At 44.4% G+C, this 23,084-nt stretch overlaps 1 protein-coding gene across 1 annotated transcript in view; it reads right to left on the reverse strand.

Moving 5' to 3' along the window:
- The window catches only part of CSMD2 (CUB and Sushi multiple domains 2), a 580,815-nt gene that overhangs the window by 246,351 nt on the left and 311,380 nt on the right, over nt 1-23,084 (reverse strand). Inside the window, exons 8-10 of the mRNA XM_053576806.1 lie at nt 21,301-21,388; nt 20,500-20,624; nt 11,225-11,346 (exon numbers count right to left, since the gene is read on the reverse strand). Coding sequence (XP_053432781.1) covers nt 11,225-11,346; nt 20,500-20,624; nt 21,301-21,388 — 335 coding nt within the window. The remainder of the gene's footprint in view (nt 1-11,224; nt 11,347-20,499; nt 20,625-21,300; nt 21,389-23,084) is intronic.

The following is a 23,084-nucleotide window of genomic DNA, read 5'->3' on the forward strand; positions in this document are numbered from 1 at the left end:
GGTCTCCCTCCCTCTGCACCATCAGTGCCGTTGGGGTGCCAGGCACAGCCCAGGGGCTCAGAAAGTGTTGAATGGGAACATTTTCCAAACCTTTCCCAATTCTCCAGCATGGATGCCTGGCAAGGCTCTCAGATCCCTCATAGTAGTTACCATCTAGAACAAAGGTTGGCAAACCTTTCCTTTAAAGGGCCTGATGGTAAATCTTTTTCCCTTTATGGATTATATGATCTCCGAAGCAACTACTCACAGTGTTAGAGTCGCAAGAGCACAGCCACGCACGATGTGCATGTGGACGGCGGGTGCCAATGAAACTTCATCTACAAGACAAGCAATGAGCTGAATTTGGCTCAGAGGCCACAGTTTGCTAACCTTTAGTCTGGGAGATTCTCTGAGATGCTTAATAATAGTCTTTGGTTGTCTTCTCTTATGTGATTCCGTCACTCCAAGAGCTGACACTTCCACAATGTGCCCAACTCTGTTCTGAGCACTCCACACGTAATCAACTCATGCAAAACTCACAACAACAGCTTCTCTGATTACCTCCATTTTACAAGGGGAGAGCCCAGCCATAGAGTTCAGGCAGCTTGCCCAGGGTCACACAGATAAGTGGTGGAAAGGGGACTCGCACCAGGCAGCCAGAGGCCAGGCTTTTTGACATTGCTCTGTGTGGTGTCCCAACAAATGTCTGAGGTCCCCCAGGTAGGGACTATGACTTACCCTCTCAAATCTTCCTTAAGCTCTTGTTTTGGATCATAGCAGGTGCTCAGCAAACACGGGGCATAAAATACCAGAAGGCAGACAGTGCCTTCCGCAGGGGGAAGGGCCTGGGCTCTGCAGGGCGGGAGGGTGGTGGCTGCATGTTCTCACCACATCAGCGCCTTCCTGGGGCAGAGGACACTGCTCACCCAGCCACCTCCCAAAAAGGGAACATATGATTATTGGGCCTATGATGGGAAACTATTACTTTGAAGGCCAGAACCCAGAGTCATAAAATGATTCACATCACTGGTTGGCGATGCCGTTGATGGAAACCACATTTCAGAGCATCGACCCTAATGTAGGGGCTAATTACACCAAGAAGACTGTTGAACGTACACAGCAGTGCAGCCTCTGGACCAGCCCCCAGCACACAATGTCCTGATGCTTTCCCTTTTTTCTTTCCTTTTTTTTCTCCTTGCTTTGGCCTTTGTTTAAAGACAGACTCCTATAATGACTCATTAACTAACACGCAGATCAATCAAACTCACAAAGCGCCTTTCTGAAGCAGGAGAAATGGCAGCACATGAAATAGGCATGATCAAAGAGGCACATTTGTATACAGCTCAGGCATCCAATTTAAACCCATTAGATAAATGAATAAACAAACTCATCATCTAGGACATAATTACTGAGCACCTGCCATGTGCCAAGCACCGAGCTAGCTGCTTCCCATAAGTTATTCTGCTGGCTTGAGAATTTAGAGCAGAATCTAAACTGAATTTGGCCAAGGCCATGGTGCTGATGGTAAGCGCTGGAGGACTGCAAAGATGAAAGGATGCGAGGAGGAGGATGAGGAGAGGTGTGACAAGGCTGCGAGCAGTGGAGGGCAGGGAAGAACAGTCTGGCTGGGTCTGCAGCTGTATTTTGCCTGTAGCCAGAGTGGGCAGTCTGCACTTCACGGTCAAGTTGATGAGAAGCTGTAATTCAACATTAAGGGAGTACTGAAGGCAGAGAGACCAGTGGGAGGTTGGTGCAAAGTTCAAGAGTGTGGGGAGGAATTAGGTGGGCCCTGAGATGGGTCCCTGGCAGAGGAGGGGGGGGAAGGGAGTTGGGAGACTAGACCCCTCAGAACATAGCCACTTTGTCCTGAGAATCATGGAGAGTGGACTAGGAGCACGGAAGGCACCCTTCTGAAACCCTGGAGAACATTCCTCACTTCTTCCAGTGAGCACTGTCCAGAATCAGCCAAAGGAAGGGCTTCTGGTCCTGCCAGCCTGTACCCAGTGTCTGGGTGAGGCTGCAGAGGACCCAGCAGCTCAGGAGGGTTTTGTGGGAAGCTGGACACCTAAGACACTTGGACTAGGTTGTTTTGTCTAATGACTGCTTTCTGGCGACACCCTCTTACCTGGGCTTGGTGCCCCTGTCCCCACTCTTCATTCTGTACCAAGCACCCTCAATGCCACCCTGGCTTCTACAGCAGGGCTTGGAAAACATGGCGCTGAAGCCAAATGTGGATCATAAATGACCTATTTTTATATGGCCTCTAGAGCTAAGAAGGAGATAACTGTACAAAGGAAAGGAACCAGACTTTGGTCTTGGGGGAGGCTACTCCACCATGAGGAGGGGGCCATGGAGTCAACTAGGGAAACCCATCTGACTGGCAGCATATTGCACAGGGCCTGGCACAGAGTCGATGTTTGCTGAACGAATAAGTGAGTGAACAAATGCCTTTCTGACATTTACACTAGCCAGTGATCACCTGCCTGGAGAGTTATTTCGCCATTCTTCAGGTCCACAAAGGGAAGAGTGACACTGATACTCCCTGAGGAGGGAATAATCAAGACACTGTTAACTTTGGCTTTGAAGTTCATGAAATGAGCTTTCCTTTCCTTCTTTGTGCCCCTCCCCTGGCCCTCCCACCCTCATTCCCTTTCTCTGCTTTTCCTTCTGTTTTAGCAAAGGTGGATTAACTTTCCTGATCCAATCCAGTGAGGCTCATATGCAAATTGGATCATATGTCTTGTCTTCACACTGAGAAGCTGCAAAAGAAAGACAGGTGTGTGTAGGTAGGGGGCATGGACGCCAAGTCTGGGCCCCGGGCCTGACTATGTCTTTTTCCACCAAGCTGAGCTGAATGTTCCTAACAAGAGGAGGCCCCAGGAGGGAGGCTTGAAGCTCCAGCCCAACATGGGTGGAGCCAGGCCAGAGGAGCTACCCCTCCATCAATGATCACATTGTCAAACATCTCCACGCTTCTCCTCTGTGCCCAGAACTGTGCTAATTGTGAAAGAATTAAACAGTCATCCCTGCTTTGGGGACGCTCAAGAGCTATGGGGGCTGTCTAACCCATAGCCTGCAGGCCGCATGCAGATTGAGGACAGTTTTGCTTATTTGTGGTGTAGGATATGGTGAAAATTATGCACAGATCTTTTTGTTGCTCATCAACTTTTGTTAGTGTTTGTGTATTTAATGTGTGGTCCAAGACAGCCGTTCCAATGTGTGGCAGAGAAGAGAAAAGGTTGGACCCTCTCGGCACTACACAATACACAAAAATATAAAAGGTGCTTGTCAAGTGCTGTAGGAAGGGGAAAGGGAAAGACCCAGTGGAGTCAGGAAGGCTTCTCAGAAAAGGGAATGTTTGGACTCAAAGAGGCACAGAAATTTGCCTGGAGAAACTAGATGTGCCCACACAGAGGTCTTAAAGGGCCAAGTGTGTCTGTGGCTCTGAGCTCAGTGTGGCCGAAGCTGGGCTGTCTGTGGGGAGGGTTGGAGATGGGCCCTGTATGCTTTGCTGGGAGAGAGGATTATTATTTAACAGGTAAGCTTGGCTGGTCAGAATCACCAGGGTGCTCTTTAAAAATAAGTTCCAGGTCCCATTCTAGACCTACTGAATCAGACCTTTGGGGGAAAGAGCTTGGGAAACTTTTTAAAGTCTCCCCAGATTATTTCTGATGAAATTTGAGAAATATTATTGTAGGCAGATATTATATTGATATTAGATTAATATTACAAGGACTAACATAGTCCAAATGCCCAACGTGGGGTTAGCACAGCCCAAGGATTGCTCAATCAGGGGGCAAGTGTAGAGGCCACGTGAAGAACAGGGAAGCATCACTTACTCTGAGCCATCCTTTCTCTGTTCCTGCAACCTACCAAGCTTCCAGGAGGAGGGACTAGGTGTTTCCATTTGTTGCACTTCAGTTGATTGAGTGGAAATGTACCCTTCACCTGCCTTTCCAGTAAGACAAGAAGTTCTTATTGTTCTGTGGTATAGAGGTGCACAGCCTATACGTGCCCAGTTAACGCTGGCAGTTTTTCACCATTCCTGAGCCAGAGCACCTCTGCCTCTTCTTTTGAGGATTCTCATTGCCCTCGGAGGGTCCTAGGCACTGGGACATTCCTAGCGCTCTCCCAAGCACAGCTAGCAAAGCCCCACAAAAAGGACGGAACTCCAGGAAGGCGCCCCGCATGCACACATGTGCAGGCGCTTGGAATGCAGGATCATCCTATAATTTGGGGGAGACCAAGGGGTCACGTGTGTCCCACCCTGCACTCCTGTAGGCAAACCGCTCCTTCTCACAACAGCATCTTTCTTCCCCTGCCACTCCTGGCAGGAGGAGGCTTGCATGCTCAATTCCATCGCCCTCGCACTGCAGAATCCCCCTTCTCTCACCAGCCTGTTTTTCCTATGTCTTCACTCCCTTCCTCTTTGCTTGCTTTGCCCTTAGCCTACAAACATATTCCAACATTTTAAATGTTAAAATATTAAATTAAAATTTAAGCATGAAATATTTAAGTATTTCATACCCCAATATTTTAAACAGATACCTCAAAGTAGCCCCAAACGTTCTCTGTCCTACCTCCCTCCTTCACTCCACCATGAAACTGTCCACACTCCAGGCCTCCGGGGCCTCAGCTCCCATCCATTCTCTCCCTTCCCAGTGCTGTCTGTTGCTGCTCCCAGAGCCCTACTGAAAGGTCTTCCAAAGCCAAAGCCAGCTGTCTCTTTTCAGTCCTTTTCCAGCAAGACTTTTTTCATCCTTGCCACGATCAGAAACATTCTTGCTTTTCGTCACTGCTCTCCTCCTGCCTTTCACGCGGCTCTTCCCCTGGATCTTGCACTTTCACCTACAGGGATGGTGTTATTAGATCCATTCTGAATCTACTGATTCTCTTCACCCTTTCTAAGAAATAGTGCCCATTCCTAAGGCCTCTGTTTTCACCCCTGCACCCATGAGGTAACACCCAAATCTCCGTCTTGAATCTAGATTGGTCCAGAGTATCCAACCTATCCATAATTCAGTTTATTTATCCACCAAATGGGTCTGTTGAAACATAATTCATTGTCTTATTAAGAGAAAGAAATAAAATTATTTATATAGAGAGCTCCAGCTTAGTGTGTGGCACAGGATCCAGGCATGTCAAATTACTTTCCATTCTAAGAGGCTGCTTCAAACCTCAGTGCCTTTGCGCTCGTGTCCACTCTGAGATACTTACCAGCTTATCCATCCTTTGAGACCTTGCTCAAATGTCACCTCCTTTGTAAAGACTTTCCCTGATCTCCCAGTTGGCAGCTCCTTTCTGGGTTTCCCCCTAGCACTCTGAACACACATCCATCAGCACTTATCCATGAATGCTCCAGCCTCTTATTCATATGCCTGTCTTCATTCCTATGTGCACATTCCTAAGTCAATGAATGAATGAATGAATGCTCATCTCATAAAACATACTGCGAGCATAGAGAGACTGCTTTTTGCTGGAGGAGACATCTGAAGGTGAGTAGACAGGCGGTCCTTGGATACACCTGTGTCTTACCTGTGGACCAGTTCCACAAATAGAGGTAGGAACACAGAATCCATTTCCCCTGTTGTTTGCCAGAAGACAGCTTCTAGTCCTTAGTCTTTGGGTTTCCACACTTAAACCCTTCTTGTTGTACTGTCTGCTCTCCGACTCTTCCTGTACCTGGTGTCAGGATGAGGCTCCTCTCTTCAGCCTTTCTGGGCTCCCTCAGCACTACCTGGAGCCCAGGCAAGGATGTACAGTGATGCTGGGAATGCTCTTCTGCACGTGCTCAGGGGGTGGTCTTCAGCTGGGCTGTCTTCAGAAACCCAGGCTGGCATGACCTCTTGGGGTCTACTTGTGGTGGAAGAGTGACCACATGTTTCCACTGACCTCCACATACTAGCCCAAACCAGGGCCTTCTGTGGGTTAATCTGATTGTTTCTTAGAAAATTCTCAGGCCTCACCTAGACTTTCCCCTACACCTCTCCTTCAAATTCAAAATAGAATGGAGATAAACATCCTTAACAATGCCCAGGAAAGAGCCTCTAGTCAACAACTTAATATAACCTCATGGTCATATGTCCTTCTGATCTAGCCTCCATCCTCACCTCATGTAGCTGAAGCATCCTTTCCCACTGATTAGCTTCACCATGAAATGGCTTAATAAGATGTGAATACACTTTTGTTAACTGTTGTGCAGTTAACAAAACTGCAATCTGATTCCAGTGTTCCCAGCAACTTGTGGCCTCAGGCACCAGGTCCAAACAATTTTAAAGTGTTAGGTAAAAATTTAAAAGGAAAAAAAAGCTTTTAACAAGTTAGTTAAGTGTTATAGACTGAATAAGAACATCCCCTTTCCCCACCCTGCATCAAATTCATGTTGAATCCCCAATGTGACTCTATATGGAGATGGGGGCTTCTAGGAAAGTAATTAAGGTTAAACATGGTCATAAGGATGGAACCCTAGTACAGTGGGATTGGTGTCCTTATAAGAAGGGTACCAACATCCACAGTACAGAGGAAAAGCCATGTGAGGGCACAGGGAGAAGGTGGCTATCTACAAACCAGAAAGCAAGCCCTTTCCAGAAACTGAATTTGCCAGCACTTTGATTATAGACTTCAGTCCTCTAGAATAATGAGAAAATATGTGTTTGTCGTCTATGCTCCCTTGCTTATAGCATTTTGTTACAGCAGTCCAAGTAGACTAGACTAACGTAATCAGGAATACTCAAAGCCCACAACACCATGACCGTAGAAACCTAAAATGCAACTTGGAACATGAATTTGGTTTTGGCCTTGAGTGTATTTTAAAAATGTGGTCAAGTGGGCTGGGTGTGGTGACTCACACTTACAATCCTAGCACTTTTCAAGGCAGAGGTGGGAGGATCGCTTGAGGCCATGAGTTTGAGATCAGCTTAGGCAACAAAGTAAAACCCTATCTTTACAAAAAATAAAAGATTAGCTGGGTGTGGTGACACATATCTGTAGTGCTAGCTACTTAGGAGACTGAGGCAGGAGGATTGCTTGAGCCTAGGGGTTCAAGATTACTGTGAGCTCTGATTGTGAAGTAAGCTTTGGTTTTCAGTGACTCATGAAGGAGGAAGAAGAATCAGGAGAGAAAAGTCAGAGCCTACCAAGGTGAGGACTCTAATATGACACCCCTGCATAGAGCTGCAGTAGCTAAAGCTGTACCTATAGTGAGGGTGAACTAGAAATAAGCCTGTCTTCCTTCTCACCTGCCTCTACAATCCTCTGGATGGATCTGGAAACTAATTGCTCATATCAAACCTTGACACTGACAATAAGGAAACAAAAAACAGAAAACTTTCTCTGAGAATCTGTAACCATATGTCTTCACATGTGTTTAAAGCCTTCACATTACTTGGGTAATTTGAAGTCTTCACAATGAGAATTAAGTGTGAATAAGTTTCTGTCTACTAATGGTCCAACACAAACCTTTTCTGGAAAAAATCATCTTCCATTCAAGTCTCTAAGAATTCACAGAGACAAAATTTATCCTTTTAACCACTCATTCAAAAATTACCAAACAAAGAAGGAAACATAGTTCTGGGAGCAAGAGGTGAGAAATAACAGAGAATAGAATCAAACTTTAAGACTTCAGATACTGACACTAATAAATACAGAATATAAAATATTTGTAATAAATTTTTAAAAATTAAAGAAGGATCTAAACATATGAGTAAGGAGCAAGCAACTACAAAATGAACATTTGAAAAAGAACCAAATAGGACTTCACAAAATAAAAATGATATTTGGAATTGAAATGTATCATTAGTAAATGAACTTAACAGGTTAGAACACAGCTGAACAGAGAATTAGTGAAGATAGTGAGAAAGGGAATATATGAGAGAGGTTAGAAAACACAGAAGATAAAATGAGAAAGATTAACGCATCTTGTCAGACCTTCAGGAGGAGAGAAGAGAGTAAAGGAGAGGCAACAGATGAAAAGATAACAGCTAAACATTTCCCCAAGCTGATGAAAGATGCAATCCACAGATTCAAGACACTTAATTAATTCAAACAGAACGAATACAAAAATATTCACACCTAGACAAATAAAAGTGAAACTGTACAGCACTAAAGACAAGGAAAATACCATAAAAGCAGGCAGAAATATTCAAAGGAATGACATGAACTGACAGCAACAATGGAAGGTAGATGACATTGGAACAATATCTCGAAATACAGACAGAATACAACTATCAACTGTGAGTCAAATGTCCAGGGAGTACTAATGTTCCTTCAGTAAAAAGGGAGAAGTCGATATTTTAAGACAAATAAAAACTAAGAAAATTTGTCATCAACAGGAACACAAATTTTAAAGCATGTATTTTAGACAGAAATTCCAGACAGAAGGATTGACACACAAGAAGGAGAGGTCAACAAATGGTAGGTATATGAATAAATCTAAATGGACGTTGGCTTTATTTTAACAGTAACGATAATGACTTGTAAGAAAAGCTAAGAAAATACGAAAATTGCATACATCATGGAGTATGAATTGGGAGGGGATAAATAAAGTTATAGTGTTCTAAGATCCCTGAATTTTCAGAAGAAACACAACATTATCTAATGTTAGACTTTATTAAATATGCATATTAATTTCTGGAGTATTTAGGGTAACCCTAAAAGAAATAAATGATTCTATAATTTAAATGGTCTAAATTTTTCAGTTAAAATGTAATCGGCCTGTATTTTTAAAAACACAGCTATACACAAAGCACATCAAAAGCACAAAGAAAGAGAAAGGTTGATAGTAAGAGAACAGAGATGATTTATTGGACAAAGACCAAAAGAAAGCTGATGTAATAGCTAGGGGAAAAAACTTTTAAGGTCAAAAAATTACTTACAGATAAAGAGAGTCACTACCTAATTATTTTTGAAACAGTTCAATTCACTGGGAAGATATATGATTCTAAACTTGTGTGGTCTAATAATACATTCTCAAAAAATATAAAGCAAAAATTGACAAAACTTCAAAGAATAATAGACAAACCCACCATAATAGTGGCTGATTGATCAAGAAGACAAAAAAAAAAAATCAATGAAGATATAAAAGATATAAACATAATTAACAAGGTCAACGTAATGGACATGCTAGAACACAAAAATTGAAAAATGTACAGTTTAATTTTCAAGACCACACAGAATATATGCAAAAAATAATCACTTATGTTCCCAAAAGCACAAATATCAAATACAGACTAATATTCTCTGACTATAAGATTTAGAATCTTGTACTAGGACCATTAGTAGACAGATACTAATGGGAATTTAAGAAATACTTTTAAATGACTCAACGTTGAAAGATGAAACTATTATGGAAATTAGAAAATATTCAGAATTGATTCTTTGAAAAAACTAAAAAAATAAAAATAAAACTTCTGGAAATACCGATTAAAAAATGGTACCTTTTAGAAATTCAAAAGGGAATAGAAACAACACTAGAGATCATAAATATAACAAAAGATGATCTACACAACTTTATATCTAATAAATTTGACGATTTAGTATTAAAATAAACTCAAGAAAAAAACATATGACCTAGCTAATCCCTTAGTCACTACAGGTATTAAATCTATAGTCTAAAATCTTAAATCTGGTGGCCACATCATACCCAGATAGTTTCACTGAAAATTCTACCAAACTTTCAAGGCAAAAAAGTTACTCCAATCTTCTATCAACCCTAAAGGATAGAAAAAGAGGAAGCACTCTTCAAATCATTTCATGAGGCTACTAGCAATATCTTGATACAAAAATTTGGCAATGGAAATATGAAAAAATATCAAGCCAATCTCACTAACAAAATAGAAGCAAATTATTAAGCAAAACGTTAGCTAATCAAATATAGGCATGTATAAAAACGACCAAATTAGGTTTATCTAGGAATGCAAGTTTCATTTAACACTAGAAATGTCAACCAATGTCACTACACTAAGAGAATAAAGGAAAAAAAATGATTTTATCAATAGATGTAGAAAGGTGCTTTAAAATTCAATATGTATTTGTCATAAAAGCTCTTAGCAAACTATTGGAAAGAACTTTCTCAATCCAAAAAGGAGTATGTGTAAATTAAAAATAAACTTCAGCAAACATCACACTTACTGATGAAGAAATAAAAACATTCTATTTAACATCAAACAATGACCAGAGGGGCTACCATCATAATAATCATTTGATATTATCCTGAAGGTTCTAGCTAGAACAATGAGGCAAGAAAAAAAAAAAAGAAAGTAAGAAAAGGTATAAGGGCTGGAAAGGAAGACACCAAACCATAGTTCTTTGCAGATGATGACTGTCTACAAAGAAAAACCCAAAGAATTCACAGATAAAGTATCACAACATAGTGGCTATATGTAAAAGTCGAAGCATAAAAATCAACTGCATTTCTAAATTCCAGCAAGAAACAGGCAGAAAATGCAATTAAAAAATGATATGATTTGTAATAGCAACAAGAAATAAAGGATATCTAGGAATGACTATATTAAGAAATGTGTAAGATCCGTAACGGAAAAAATTATACCAGTTTTCAAAGCCATTAAAGAAACCCTGAGTAAATAGATATACCATATTCATGGACCGGAAGACTCAATATGAAAGATTGATCCATAGTTTTGATATAATTAAAATAAAGTTGACAGTAGGTTATTTTGTAGATCTTGACAAGATGCTTATAAGATTTACGGGACAGCATAAAGAACACACACAAAAAAACTAATAGGAAATAAACTTATGGTGTATATAGTGGTGTAAAACTACACACACTAACATAGATAAAACTTAGGGACATAATTTTAAGTGAAGTTGTTTAAAAATACACACAGCATGATTACATTTACATGACATTCAAATGTTGGCATACTAAGCAATGTATTTTTAGGGATACACAGTTAAGTGCTAAGTGTAAAGGAAAACAAACTCACCATTGAGGTGACAGTTAGCCTCGGAGGGTATAGGACAAGGAATGGGATTGGTGAGAAGCACACATCACTAAGGTAACAGATTTTTCTTTTCTTGAGCTGGAAGATGGCTGCACAGGTGTTTGTGGTATTCATGTTTTTTTCTATCTTATATTTAATAGATATGCTTTCTATTTGATCAATATTAATAAAAAACAATTTCAGAGAATTGTCTATCACCCACAGTTCTGGGCTTGAAACCAACTGTCCTCCACCTGGCCCTGCCCACAGGTCACCACTCCCCTGGCCCCCAAGAGCCTTACCTTGGCGGGGTTGAGAGCTGTGATGATCCATACACAGTGTGCATTGTTGTCATATTGAATGGGGAAATTGGGGGAGGTGATGACGCCCGAGGGGCCTCGAAGGTGGGCATCACACATGCGGGCTGCAGAGAGGAGATGAGAGATACGCTTCTGAGTTTAGACCATGTCCAGCTCCCCTCGCCACCTTCCACTCCCAGCCCACAAGACACTGAATCTGCACATCCCACCCCAGACATAACCTTCTACTTCCTGTGCCCACCCCCCTCAGTTCTCTGCGGGCTCAAAGGGAAGCACAGTGCCTGGAGCTCTGGAGCAGGAGCAAGCTCCAGATACCCTGTCCTGCTGCTCTGTGGGCAACAGTGAACTTCCCACGCAGGATCAGCACCTCCCGGCGTGTCCTGTCCACCCCCAGGCCACAGCTCCACAGTGATGAAGCAGCTCTTCTTCACCAAGAGGGTGTGGGCTAGTACTATTTGTGTTCCCCTAAAGTGGGTCCTGGCACCTATGAGCCTGCTGAGCAACCCAGGTCCTGCTCTGTTGACCTACTTGCACTCCTGCCCTCCAAACCAGCTGAGTGCTGCTCTGCACCTGAAGCTCATTCCAGGTCCTGCCAGCCCTCAATGCTGCCCGGTGTGACACCCCCAGGTTTCTTGCAGTAGAAACTCAAGCTGTCTTTGTCAAGGCCACCCCATTAGGTCTCAGAATATCTGTGCCCAAGAACTTTGTGAAGGTCCCTGACTTAGCCCAGTGCCAGGCACCCAAAGTAATTTCAGCACTTCCCTAAACCCACTCCACACTCAGCTCATGCCTGAAACAGGCTTTTGACTGGAAGCGTAGATTCAAGGTGAATTAGAAGAAGTGCTCTACTCAAGTAGATATAAAGTGTTATCAATCACAGCTTAATCTAATTAAGCTCTTTAAAATAGCTTCTAAACTAATTAGATTAAGTAGTGATTGATAACAGTTAAGGTACTACATTGTACCTAGGTGTTTGCTTTCTTTAAATGCATGTACTTTAGCTCTAGCCACTTCTGTCTTTAATGTTAGTGCTCAGCTATTTTAATAAAGGGCTCTATAAGTCTATTCCGTGGCTGCCCACATGGCAATTTATCCTAATTGTAGGCAAAGTGCCTAAAAGTAAGGAAATAGTGAGCAAACGCAACAAGCCTAACTAATATGAAGCTGGTGTCAAATCTCGTTTCCTCCGATGGGGCTAAGTATCTTAGAACTCCTCTCCACTTGTGGACAGGGCTGTGCTAGACCTCCCCCAGGATACCCTTCCTGGAAGGGTCTTGGGAAGCAGGGACCACAGTTCCTGGACAGAATGAACCTCTTCTCATTTCATGCATTTGTTCCTGTACTCATTTATTCCAACATTTACTGAGTGTCTGTCATGGGCCGGGCAGAATGTGGGGAGAGAAAACTGTCTGGCCAACTGCCTCTGAAAAGCCATGTCAAGTGGAAGAAAGAAGGATGAACAAAGTTCCAACCAAGCACAGAAGGTATTGTCAGAGGGTTATTTTCAAGGGGGTTTGGGATCAGAACTGCTCCCTCGTCTCTGCTAGCTCCACACTTCCTGTGAGGAAGTCCCTACTGATGGCTCACCCCATCCTACACGTGAAGGCGCTGAGCTCCAATGGCAGTTGAACCAAGTTTGAGCCCTCCCTCCTCTCCCTTTTGTGTATCCGTTTGCTCCTTTAATTCTCTGCTGAGAAACACTGAGATCCACAGATTGTTCTTGATAACAACTGGGCCCTAAGGCAGTGTGGCATGATTGAGGCCAGGTCAGCCTTTGGGGTTTTGGATCTGAATCTCTTTGCAGGTTGTTTAAACCTTGGTAAGTCAGAAAACCTCTCTGATCTACCTCTTCATCTATAAAAGGTGAGTGATACTCCCTCACTGAGATATGGTGAGGATGGATTTAAATATGAGATGAAGGACGTGAAGCTCAGCCTGGGACAGGGTCAGTATTCAACCTTGGGGACCTAGAATATCAGATTCCCAATGCCATGTCCACTCTGTTTTTCTATGCCCGAGATTTCTCCCATGGCTAAGGCTCTTCTTTTCCTACCTTTCCTAAAGTTTCTCAACATAGATTCTTTCCCCCAACCACATCTGAGACAGACATTACCAAATGAATTAGCATAAGATAATCAAATACAAGACCCTGATTCCATCCCACCTTTGCAAAGAGGACCTGTGGGTTCAGAACTCTCCCCCTGCAGAGCAGCCTTACACATCTTTACCAGCACCCTCCTATTGCACCTCTTCTGGAAAGTCAGATTTTGCTGCCAAAGCCCTCAGATTCAGACTCAATTTATCTTACACTTGTTTCCCAGAATTAGATGGTATTTGCAGTCTGTTGATACAAGCTGAAAGTAATGAGAGAGCAGGCCAAAAAGGCATTTACCACTGTAAGGGCTTAGAAGGGTTTAACTAAAATTACGACCTGCAGTTAGTTAGCACGGGGCACTTTAAACTAGGTTCAGAATGGAGAAATAGCTACTCTTTTCCTCTGCTGTCTGGGCAAGGTCAGGGGTCCTGTAGACTGACAGAATTCCTCTGAGCATCCAGCTCCCGGGAGCCCACCAGCACACAGAAAGCTCATCGCAGAAACCCAGATGGGTGGCAAAATTATAGATGCTCAGACAATGTCTCAATAAATGGTTGAACATATTGTTATGTCACTCTCTTTGCCTTTCCACATCAAATGTTCCTCTGGCCAGCTTGAAGGAGAGAGCGTCTATGCTTGAGCTCTGCAGCCACTCCTACATTTGGTCTGGACATCACTACACCATATAATGGGGACCACAGGGAGGCACCACAGCCAGTTCCAGAACTGAAATAACTTGGCACCAAAAAAGGAACTGTTCCAGATGCAGGTGCCCCTGACTGCCTGTCTTCTCCCCACCCAGCTGTCCAAGCCAAGCAAACCTCTGCACATAACTGCAACATCTTTTGCACATAACCGCAACCTCCTGTTATTGCTACTGCCTTCTTGAAGCCCATCTCCCCCTCCCAAGCCACTGCCTCCTCTGCAGCCTCTGCAGGGAAGATCTTGCTCCCACCTTCTAGTGTTTCTTTCAACAAATGCTTGCAGAAGCCCAGAAGAACTCATCTTGTTCTACCGTCACCTCCACTCTGTTGACATCAATATCCTCTCTCTACCCATCAGCCCCTCCTGTCTTGTCTTCTGTCCTTACCCAACTTAGATCCCATGGTCCACCATTATGAACATTTTCTTGCAAGTCCTCCCAAGTCCCTTGCTTCTTTTTCCTTTAATCAGTTGCCTGGAAGACATCAATTGTGGATGAACCCCTCCACCCACATCCTCCATACCTACCCCCATGAGGTTGTGTTTTGCTGGAGAAAAAAAAAAATCACATGAGTAGGAAGAGTGATGTCATTATAAAGTCAAAAAATCCTACCTGTTGCCCAGTGACCCTACTATTTAGCTCTATGAGCTCATGCTCCTGTTCTGTTCAAAGACCTTGTCACACCTCCTATCTTGCCATTCAGACCTCTTGCCCTTCCCCTCACCTCCCCTTCCTCTCAGTTGATGACCTCACCTCACTCTTTATGGAGGAAGCAGAGCCATCCATCTGGCAGGCACATCCCCTCTCCCACTGCCTAAAAGTACAATACCGTCTGTGTACATGCTGATTTTCTTTTTCTCTCCTGTTCCAACAGAGGGATGCTCCCTTCTTTTGGAGGTCAACTTCTTCTCATGAGAACTGGCACCCTGCGCTCCCTCTGTTCTGAGATTAACCATGCCCACGGTTGCACCTAGTGCCCAGCTGTCCTGGGAACCCAGAAAGTCTAACTCACAGATCTTTTTTTTTTTTTTTTATTGTTGGGGATTCATTGAGGGTACAATAAGTCAGTTACACTGATTGCAATTGTTAGGTAAAGTCCCTCTTGCAATCATGTCTTGCCCCCATAAAGTGTAACTCACAGATCTTAATACCAATCACCCCATTTCTTCCCCCACTGCCTATGCTCCCAGCAGAGTGACTTGGTCTCAGTGCACCTGCTACCCCTCCAGCCCTCTGGTTCCCACATTCTGTCCCTCCATCTTTTCCCTCCTGACCTCTCTTCTTTTACCACCCAGACTGGATCTCAAGACAACTCACTGATACCCTCAGCTCTACCCATACTCTCAGATCTGCTTGGTGAAATGCCTATATCTGTTCAACCCTACCAGCCACCTCTTCTATTTCCTAATTCTGGGGCCTGGGGGCTGCCAGGAGAATCATGGTGGCCCCACAGACTCATGGTTTGCCATCATAATGGAAGCTGCAGCTCTCTCCCTGGTCTTCCTAGGCTAGCTCCTTGCAGAGACATATCAAATGTGATGCTTGGTGGAGCCACATAACTCTAATGGTCGCATTTCAGTCATTATAAGACATAGCCTCTCTGGAGTACCCAACCCTACTGACCCTTCTCTAATGTGAGACTCGTGTTCTTTGGCTTCAGTGCTGCCTCTTTTCTCCTACCTCTGACCGACTCTCCTCAGCTTCCTTCTCCTCCATTAATTCCTTAAAAGTAGCTGTTTGAATCTGGGGAAAGTGTATATGGCAATACTTTGCTCATTAATTGAAATTGTTCTAGGAGTTTAAACTTTTATTAAAATAAGTGGGGAGTAGTTCTGCATGGTTCCGTCCAATATATTAAACCCAAAGGATGTCCAGGTGTGGTTTGCAAGCAGAAGTGGGATTTGGCTTTTGGAGTCAGGGTTTGCAACTCAGCTCAACGAATTAGCTTTGTGGCCTTGGGCAAGCTAGCCAACCCCTCTGAGCTTCAGCTAAACATAAAATAAGGTTATTGCCCCTTTCCTCACAAAGAAACTATGAAAAATGCCCAGTGCAATGCTTTATACAAGTATGAATAATTTAATAAATGGGAGCTTTATTATGATCACATAGGCACTCAAGACACTCTCAGGGCTGCAGCCAGGGGCATGTGTTCCAGGACAGTCAGAAGGCATCATCTAGGGAGAACAGGTAGAGAGGAGAAGGGCGGAGCCAGGGACAGGACAGGAAGGGACATAGCTGCATTTCACCAAGCAGATATGAGAGCAGGGGGGAGCTGAAGGTATCAGTGAGTTGTCTTGAGGTCCAGACTGGGTAGTGAAAGAAGAGAGGTCAGGAGAGAATGGATAGAAGGAAAGAATAAAAGAGAAGAGGGAGAGGAAGGAGCAAAAGAGAGAAAAGAGATGCAAACAGAACTCTGGGCAATAGTGTTTAAGGGGCAGTCCCAGGAAGCTGATCCAATGAAGGCCTCCAAGACACCTGTAATTATCATGACTCTTCGTTCAGCTGATTTGTGCCACGTTGCCATTGTTTCTTTCCCATTTTACAGATGAAGAAAAAGGTTCAGCACATTTCAGTGACTTTTCTTTCCCCTGTGCCACATGGCTTGTTAATTACGAAGTTGAAAGTTTACTTTAGGTCACTGAGTCCCAAGCCTTGTATTCTATCCACCAACAAGGCTTTTATTCCATGTGTGTGTGTATGTGTACAGAGATAGAGATAGATAGATGGAGAAAGTGGATTTAGTCATGAAGAAAAAATAATATATATATATATTTCGTTAATTATTTACTTTGTGATTCATCAGCTGTAAAAAATCCCATCTGGAGCTGGTAATTAATCCCCATTCTCCATCAACACCAACCTATGGTCACAAGAAACCATGTCTCCTGGTTATTAATTTGGTTCTTTTCACGGTTCTAGTGGTTTACAAACCTGCTCCCCAGAGACCCCGGGGCGCTAGGGCTTCGTCGAGCTGGCTGAGACTGGTGAAGGAGGGGGTGATCCAAGTCCCCGGCCCTTCCTTTCATGAGAGATTCTCCATTTGCATTTATTTTATTTTTTTGAGAGACTGTAAAAATTCATTTTATATATTGGGCTCCCTATGTAAAACTAAGTCTGATAAGCCCTATGTTGTATCATCCTGCCCACACCTGGGGTTGAACAGAATTGCTGTCACTGTTTTTCATGTAGCCTTCCATCTCCTTTGTATAATCAAAACTTTCGAGGAGTCAAATGAAGCTTATTTCTTCTGGTGGGAGGGAAAGAAAAGAAAGGCCTGTGAATACCTAATTTCAAATTCCAAAATGAGGGCGCAGTTCCACATTGTTCATTCATTTCAATCACTGATTCATTCAGGTAGTCCTCAAACATTTATTGAGAACCTATTATTTGCCAGACCCTGTGTTTTAGTAGAATTAATTGTGTGGAAAAATGAATATTTCAAATGGAATCATATTTTGAATTCATTAGAGGGAAAAAAATAACACCATTGTGTATGGTGGCAATCCTATCTTAGAACGTGATTGGTAACCTGCTTCTTCGTGGAACTTCTTGGAATTAAAAGAGTTTTGTCCCCTTCTAATCTTAAGGTATGGTTCACCTAATCGGTCCTAAAAAATCACAATTAGAATAGTAATTGCAATGAATTATGAACAAAAGATTTTAAAAGAAAAAGCTTAAAAACGGCCAAAATAAAGGACACTTGGATCTAATATCTATCTCAGCTCTTGGCCTCTGGGAGGCCCAACGCGGATTATCCAAATCTGAACCCTGGTGATAGCTGTCTCTCTTTCTCCCTCACTGTGGCCTACTTGACGGAGATGAAGGCAGGAAGGTTAACCTGTATTGAGAATCCACTCTCCATCACTGTCAGCACTGGTCACTTTCTATAAAATGACTTGTTAGAATTTTACCATCACTAGGCAAAGAGGTTTTGTTTTCCCTATTCATAAATGAAGGCCCCGTGGCTAAAAAAGTTGAAGGCACCAGCCCAGGGCCAGCAAGCTAATAGGTGTCAGAAATGGGATCCCGATCAAAGTCTATGGGACTCCCGAACTGTACGACTGCAATAGGATTGGACAAGATGGCGAGGAAACAGGCGTGACAAAGGACCTGCAGCCTCACTAGAGGCTGAGGTTTGCTCCGGGGCTTAAGGAAGCTATATGCAAACTGACAGGGCTTGAGCAAGTTAAACTCAGCATGCACCTAAGCCTTGCAGAAGCACCGGCATCAATTCTAGACCAGCACTGCCTCGACTGGTCCTCTAAGTAATGGCATGAAGTCACATTCTATTGTCACCACCTTTTAGCAAGAACGAAGGAGATTCAGAGAGGTGAAGAAACTGTCCCAAGGACATCCCAAGAGGATGGCTGATTCGAACCATCCTCTGCCATGTTTCACAGCGGCAGAGGATGAAATGAAATGACAATGTGAAAAGAAACTTAGCTCAATGCTTAGTGAAAATGTAGCAGAGAATTCAGAGTCCCGTGGGGCCAAGTCACTGGAGAAAAAGATGAGCATATTATTTGACTCTGAGCTTCCTTACGGCTGAAACACCAGCCCTTCCCCACTCTTGGCATGTTCACATAAACAACCATCATTACTAAAAGAACAACCTTTCTCTAGTGAAAAGGTCTCGGGGACAGATCAGATCCTACCACTGCCTAAAGGCATTGTTAGTCTGGATTCTCAAAAGGAGTTGTGAAACAACAGGTTGGCAGAAGTCCTCACACTTGATAATTCTATGCCTCTCTCTACAGCTGCTGTCTTGGTTCCCTGCGGTTGGAGTGGTGTACTATTCAATCATGGTATTGAGCACCTACTATATGTTAGCGGGTGAACAAAACACAAGTCTTCGCCCTATCTAGCTCCTATTCAACTAGCACGAAGATATTTGATTTTTTTTCCTTCTAGCATTTCCCAATTCATAAATGGTTGACACATCCACAACTCCATTTGATCTTCACATTAAACACAAGAAGAGTCACATGGGTACCATCATCTATAGTTTCATAGGTGAGAAAGGCTTAAAGGAAATAGGTGATTTGCCCAATTGCTGAGTTATAACAAGTTATAACAAGAATACTTTTGTGTTCTTTCATTTTAAAAAGAAACATACTAGCTATGTAAAATCCCTGAAATAATATAGCTGGAATCAGTGGAATGCAAAGTACATTATACATGGTGGATCATGGCCACATGTAAAGTTGAGTGAGGATGAATAAATCAAAAGCTAATTTGAAAGATGTTTTCATGCCCCTCTTCCGACTTTGTCCCTTCCTGAGTAGAATAATGATCTTAAGTTATTTTTCCCGGACCCTTCTTACTCTGCATGAATTTCCTCTTGATGCATATGCCTAGGCAGAGACTCTCTTTCTTAGATTAGAACAGCGGTTCTCAGCCTGTGGGTTGTGACCCACAGGAACTGTATAAAGGGTCGCAGCATTAGGAAGGTTGAGAACTACTGGATTAGAAGGATCCAGAATTAATTTTACAGTGGGCAACATACCTTCTCTTCCCAAGGGGCTCTCAAAAGAGCATCTTTTGGTTTTTAAAGCTCATCTAGCTCCCTAGAGCTTGGGGGTTCTCTTTGCTTATGCCCTGGGAAATGAGGGCAGGGCTTCTCTACCACAGAAACAGCTGGTGGCCCTGCCCCACTACAGAAATACTGTTAGGTATGATATTTTAAAATTATTTGCTCAAACCTCCAGGTAGCCCAGGCAGACCGCACCCTCCAGCGAGACATCAGAGACCCCTTTGGTTGTGTTTGGTGAATGCAAGGCCTCCTGTTAGCCTCCCTTTTTCCGACATTCCACACTGCCAGGTTAAAACCGGTCCCCCCACTGTATGCTTGTCTCCTACCCCCATCCCCTTCTAATTATTTGGGGCCTGGGAGATAGGCCAGCCGAGTCTATCTGGGCACAGCCTTGGCTTATGAGACAGCTGGGAATGTGAGTGGCAGAGCCCTTACAAACAAGACACTCAGATGTGGAATCCCACAGAGAAGCCTTTTGATCTTGGTGGTCCATGTCACTTCTGCATAGCTAAGAGCTTCCAGGAGCGACAGGTCTGTTTATCACAGAGTGTGGGCAAAGATACAAGGGCGTTGGCATGGAGGGCTCAGGACATGTATGTGTTATAATGGAGGGGGGGTTCAAGGTGGCTGCCCTTCCTAGCAGATGTGGTTGTAGTATCTTGTCAACGGTTATCATCTGGCAACCCGTTTTATATGTGGCTACCCCTTTGGACTGTCAGGTGAGCAAGGACCACATTTATTTTTCCTTCCTCTAGTACAGGCCTTGATAAATAAATTGCTAAATAAATATGTTAATTTATAAATAAACACAAGGAGCACAGGGAGCCAGTCGGGGCAAGAGCTGGGTCTCAGATGCGCAGAGCTGGGCTTTCTTCCCCATAGCTGGCCCAGTCTCTGGCTGGGCTCCCTTCCCCAGGCACCCTCACCTCGGCAGACTGGCCTGTGGTCGCTCCAGGCAGCAAACATGTCGCTCACTTTCATACAGGTGATCCGCTTGGACCCTTGCAGGTCATAGCCCTCATTGCAGGTAAACTGGACACTGGATCCTAACCTGGGAGACAAGGTGTGTCTGTGAGCTCAATCCCGGGGCCTGCCGTGCCCAGCCCTGAGTTCTTGCTGGTTCCACAAAGAAGTGCCACGTGGAACATTATTTCTCTTTCTGGCCTTTAATCTCTGCTCCACTGTTTTATCACTGAAAATCTCCATCGGAAGGAACATCTGCTCTCCATCTTTTTCTTTTTATTGACCATTTAATGGTTTTAGGATTGAGTTAAAAGGTGACTTTGTGAACAACACAGCAATCTTCTGAGATAAGCATCAGCTAGGGCAGCTAAGGGTGGGTGGATGATACCCATAAACTTTAAAGAAAAAGGAGGATTATGGGAAAATGCCTGGATAACGAAAAAGTTTGCAAACATTTCTGCCAGGCCCTAGGGTCCCCTAGATTATCACAGGTGTGAGCTGCCTACGGAAGCATCAATCCTGAGATGGCAGTCCTTTGCGCCCTGGATGTTACCCTGGCAGTCTATGGGCCCCTCATAAAGCACAGGCAGTGTTCCAAAGGCTGGGCCAGGGAGACTGTTGAAGGCCACAGCTCCAGAAAGTTATATATTTCTGTGTCCACACCATTCTCTCCATTCCCACGTCCAGGAAGACCAGCCCCTATCTTCCCCCGAGCCAGGCCACCCCACCTTTTTACAGTCAAGAAGTTCCCAAATAGGTCTTACCTGAAATCCGAGCCTAGTCTTTTGCCCCTTTCGGGTATGCCAGGATCTGGACACATATTATGTCCTTGGGATACACCAACCTGAGTTACTACAAGGCAAAAAAACAGCATATACAGAGATGGGTAGTCACAGGAAGACACCGCTAGGGCAATGTCTCAGGGTGGGAGGTGGAAGCAGACACAGCATGAGGCCCTGCTTTGCTGGGCCCACACGGGATGGCTGGGCTTCTGGCCTGGGCTTTCCTGAGTGTGCAAGGTGGGCAGCTGCTATGAGCAAGGTCATTTAGAGCACGTGGGTTCAGAAACAGGCCTCCACCCCAACCACCCCCCAGTTCCCTTGTCCCACACCAGCGGCCAGAGGTGGCCTGTCCACAGCCCTGGTGACCTCCCCACCCTGTGCTACAGGTCTAGGGGTGGAGACTCTAGATGAGATGAGCCCCCCACCTCAGCCCCAAATGGAGAAATGACTCAAAGAAAGTTAAATAAAAGGTGGATGCATGGTCAGAAACGGTAAAGCATGTAAGAGAGAGATACGGTCTGAAGTTCAAAGCAGGGACTGTCGCTGGAACATGGACATCTCCTCTGAGACACCTCTTCCCATCAGATACTTCTCAAGCCACAGTAAGCAGGAACCAGAGCACCCCCCGCCCAAGGCCACTGGCCAAAGGCACTCAGTAGTAGTGATGGCCCCTGTGATGGTTCTGGCAGGTGGTGTGATGCTTGGACACTTGCCAATACCAATGTCCTGTTTACAAAAACCATATGCACAGTTGTCTCGGCCGGAGGAGAAGCTGGGCTGGGGCGGCGGATACACATGCGGTGGAGAGGGTAGGAACCCTCAGCCCCCGCCTGTTAATCGTTCACGGGATGCACATATTGATGAGGCTGGAACCCCTCATACTCCTGGATTTCTGGCTTTGTGGATGAGCAGGAGCTGGGGCCAGGTAGACAGCCCGGTCACAGGAGCTCCATTCAAGGACTCACCAATCCCACAGTCCCAAGAGCGACCTCTAGAGGAGGGATGACAGGGCATCTGGAGCAACATTCCCTGCGTTTACACATTTCCCTCCCATTCCCCTCAGTGCCCCACGATGTGAGCAAAGCGCTCCGCTACCCCCACACACACTGACTCACATAGGTACATAAGTATTCATTGAGCACCTACTGTGTACAAGGCTTTATTTGGATACCACGAGAAATGCCAAGAATAGTCACGTATGTCCCCTGTCCTCAAGGGGCTTCCAGTTGAGTGAAGACGTGAAATATGGAAACAGACAGTGGGACATATGGGAGGATGCCACATGCACCTGCAGGGAAGGCCAGTCTCACAGTCCTGGGAGAAGTGGGAAAGGCTGTCTGGAGGAGGTGGCACTTAATATGGACCTTCTGAGGCAGCGGGATTGGGACACATGGCAGCAGAGATGATAAAGGCAGACATATAGGCATGAGGAGCTAAGTGGGAACACGGAAACAGAACTAGGGGTGGCCCGTGCAGTGGGGAGGCTGAAGGATGACAAGGGAGGGTAGAAGGTGATTTTCCGAGATCAGACTTGGAAAAAGTTCCAGTCAGATCCTGAAAGTGACCAGGCATCACTGAGGCGTTCCAAGGGGGAAAAGGGTGTGGTGAGACCCATTGCTCGGGGTGGGCTGGTTACTGGGAGGTGAGTTAGGAATTTTTGTGATTAAAGTTGAGGGTTGAGGACAAGAGCCTGGTGATGGAAACAGGTATGACACAGTGGGAAGGACAAAGGAAAAATCTGGGCATGTTGTGGCAAAGGAAAAATC

This window comes from Nycticebus coucang, chromosome 22, assembly GCF_027406575.1.
Source record: "Nycticebus coucang isolate mNycCou1 chromosome 22, mNycCou1.pri, whole genome shotgun sequence".
Lineage (NCBI taxonomy): Eukaryota > Metazoa > Chordata > Mammalia > Primates > Lorisidae > Nycticebus > Nycticebus coucang.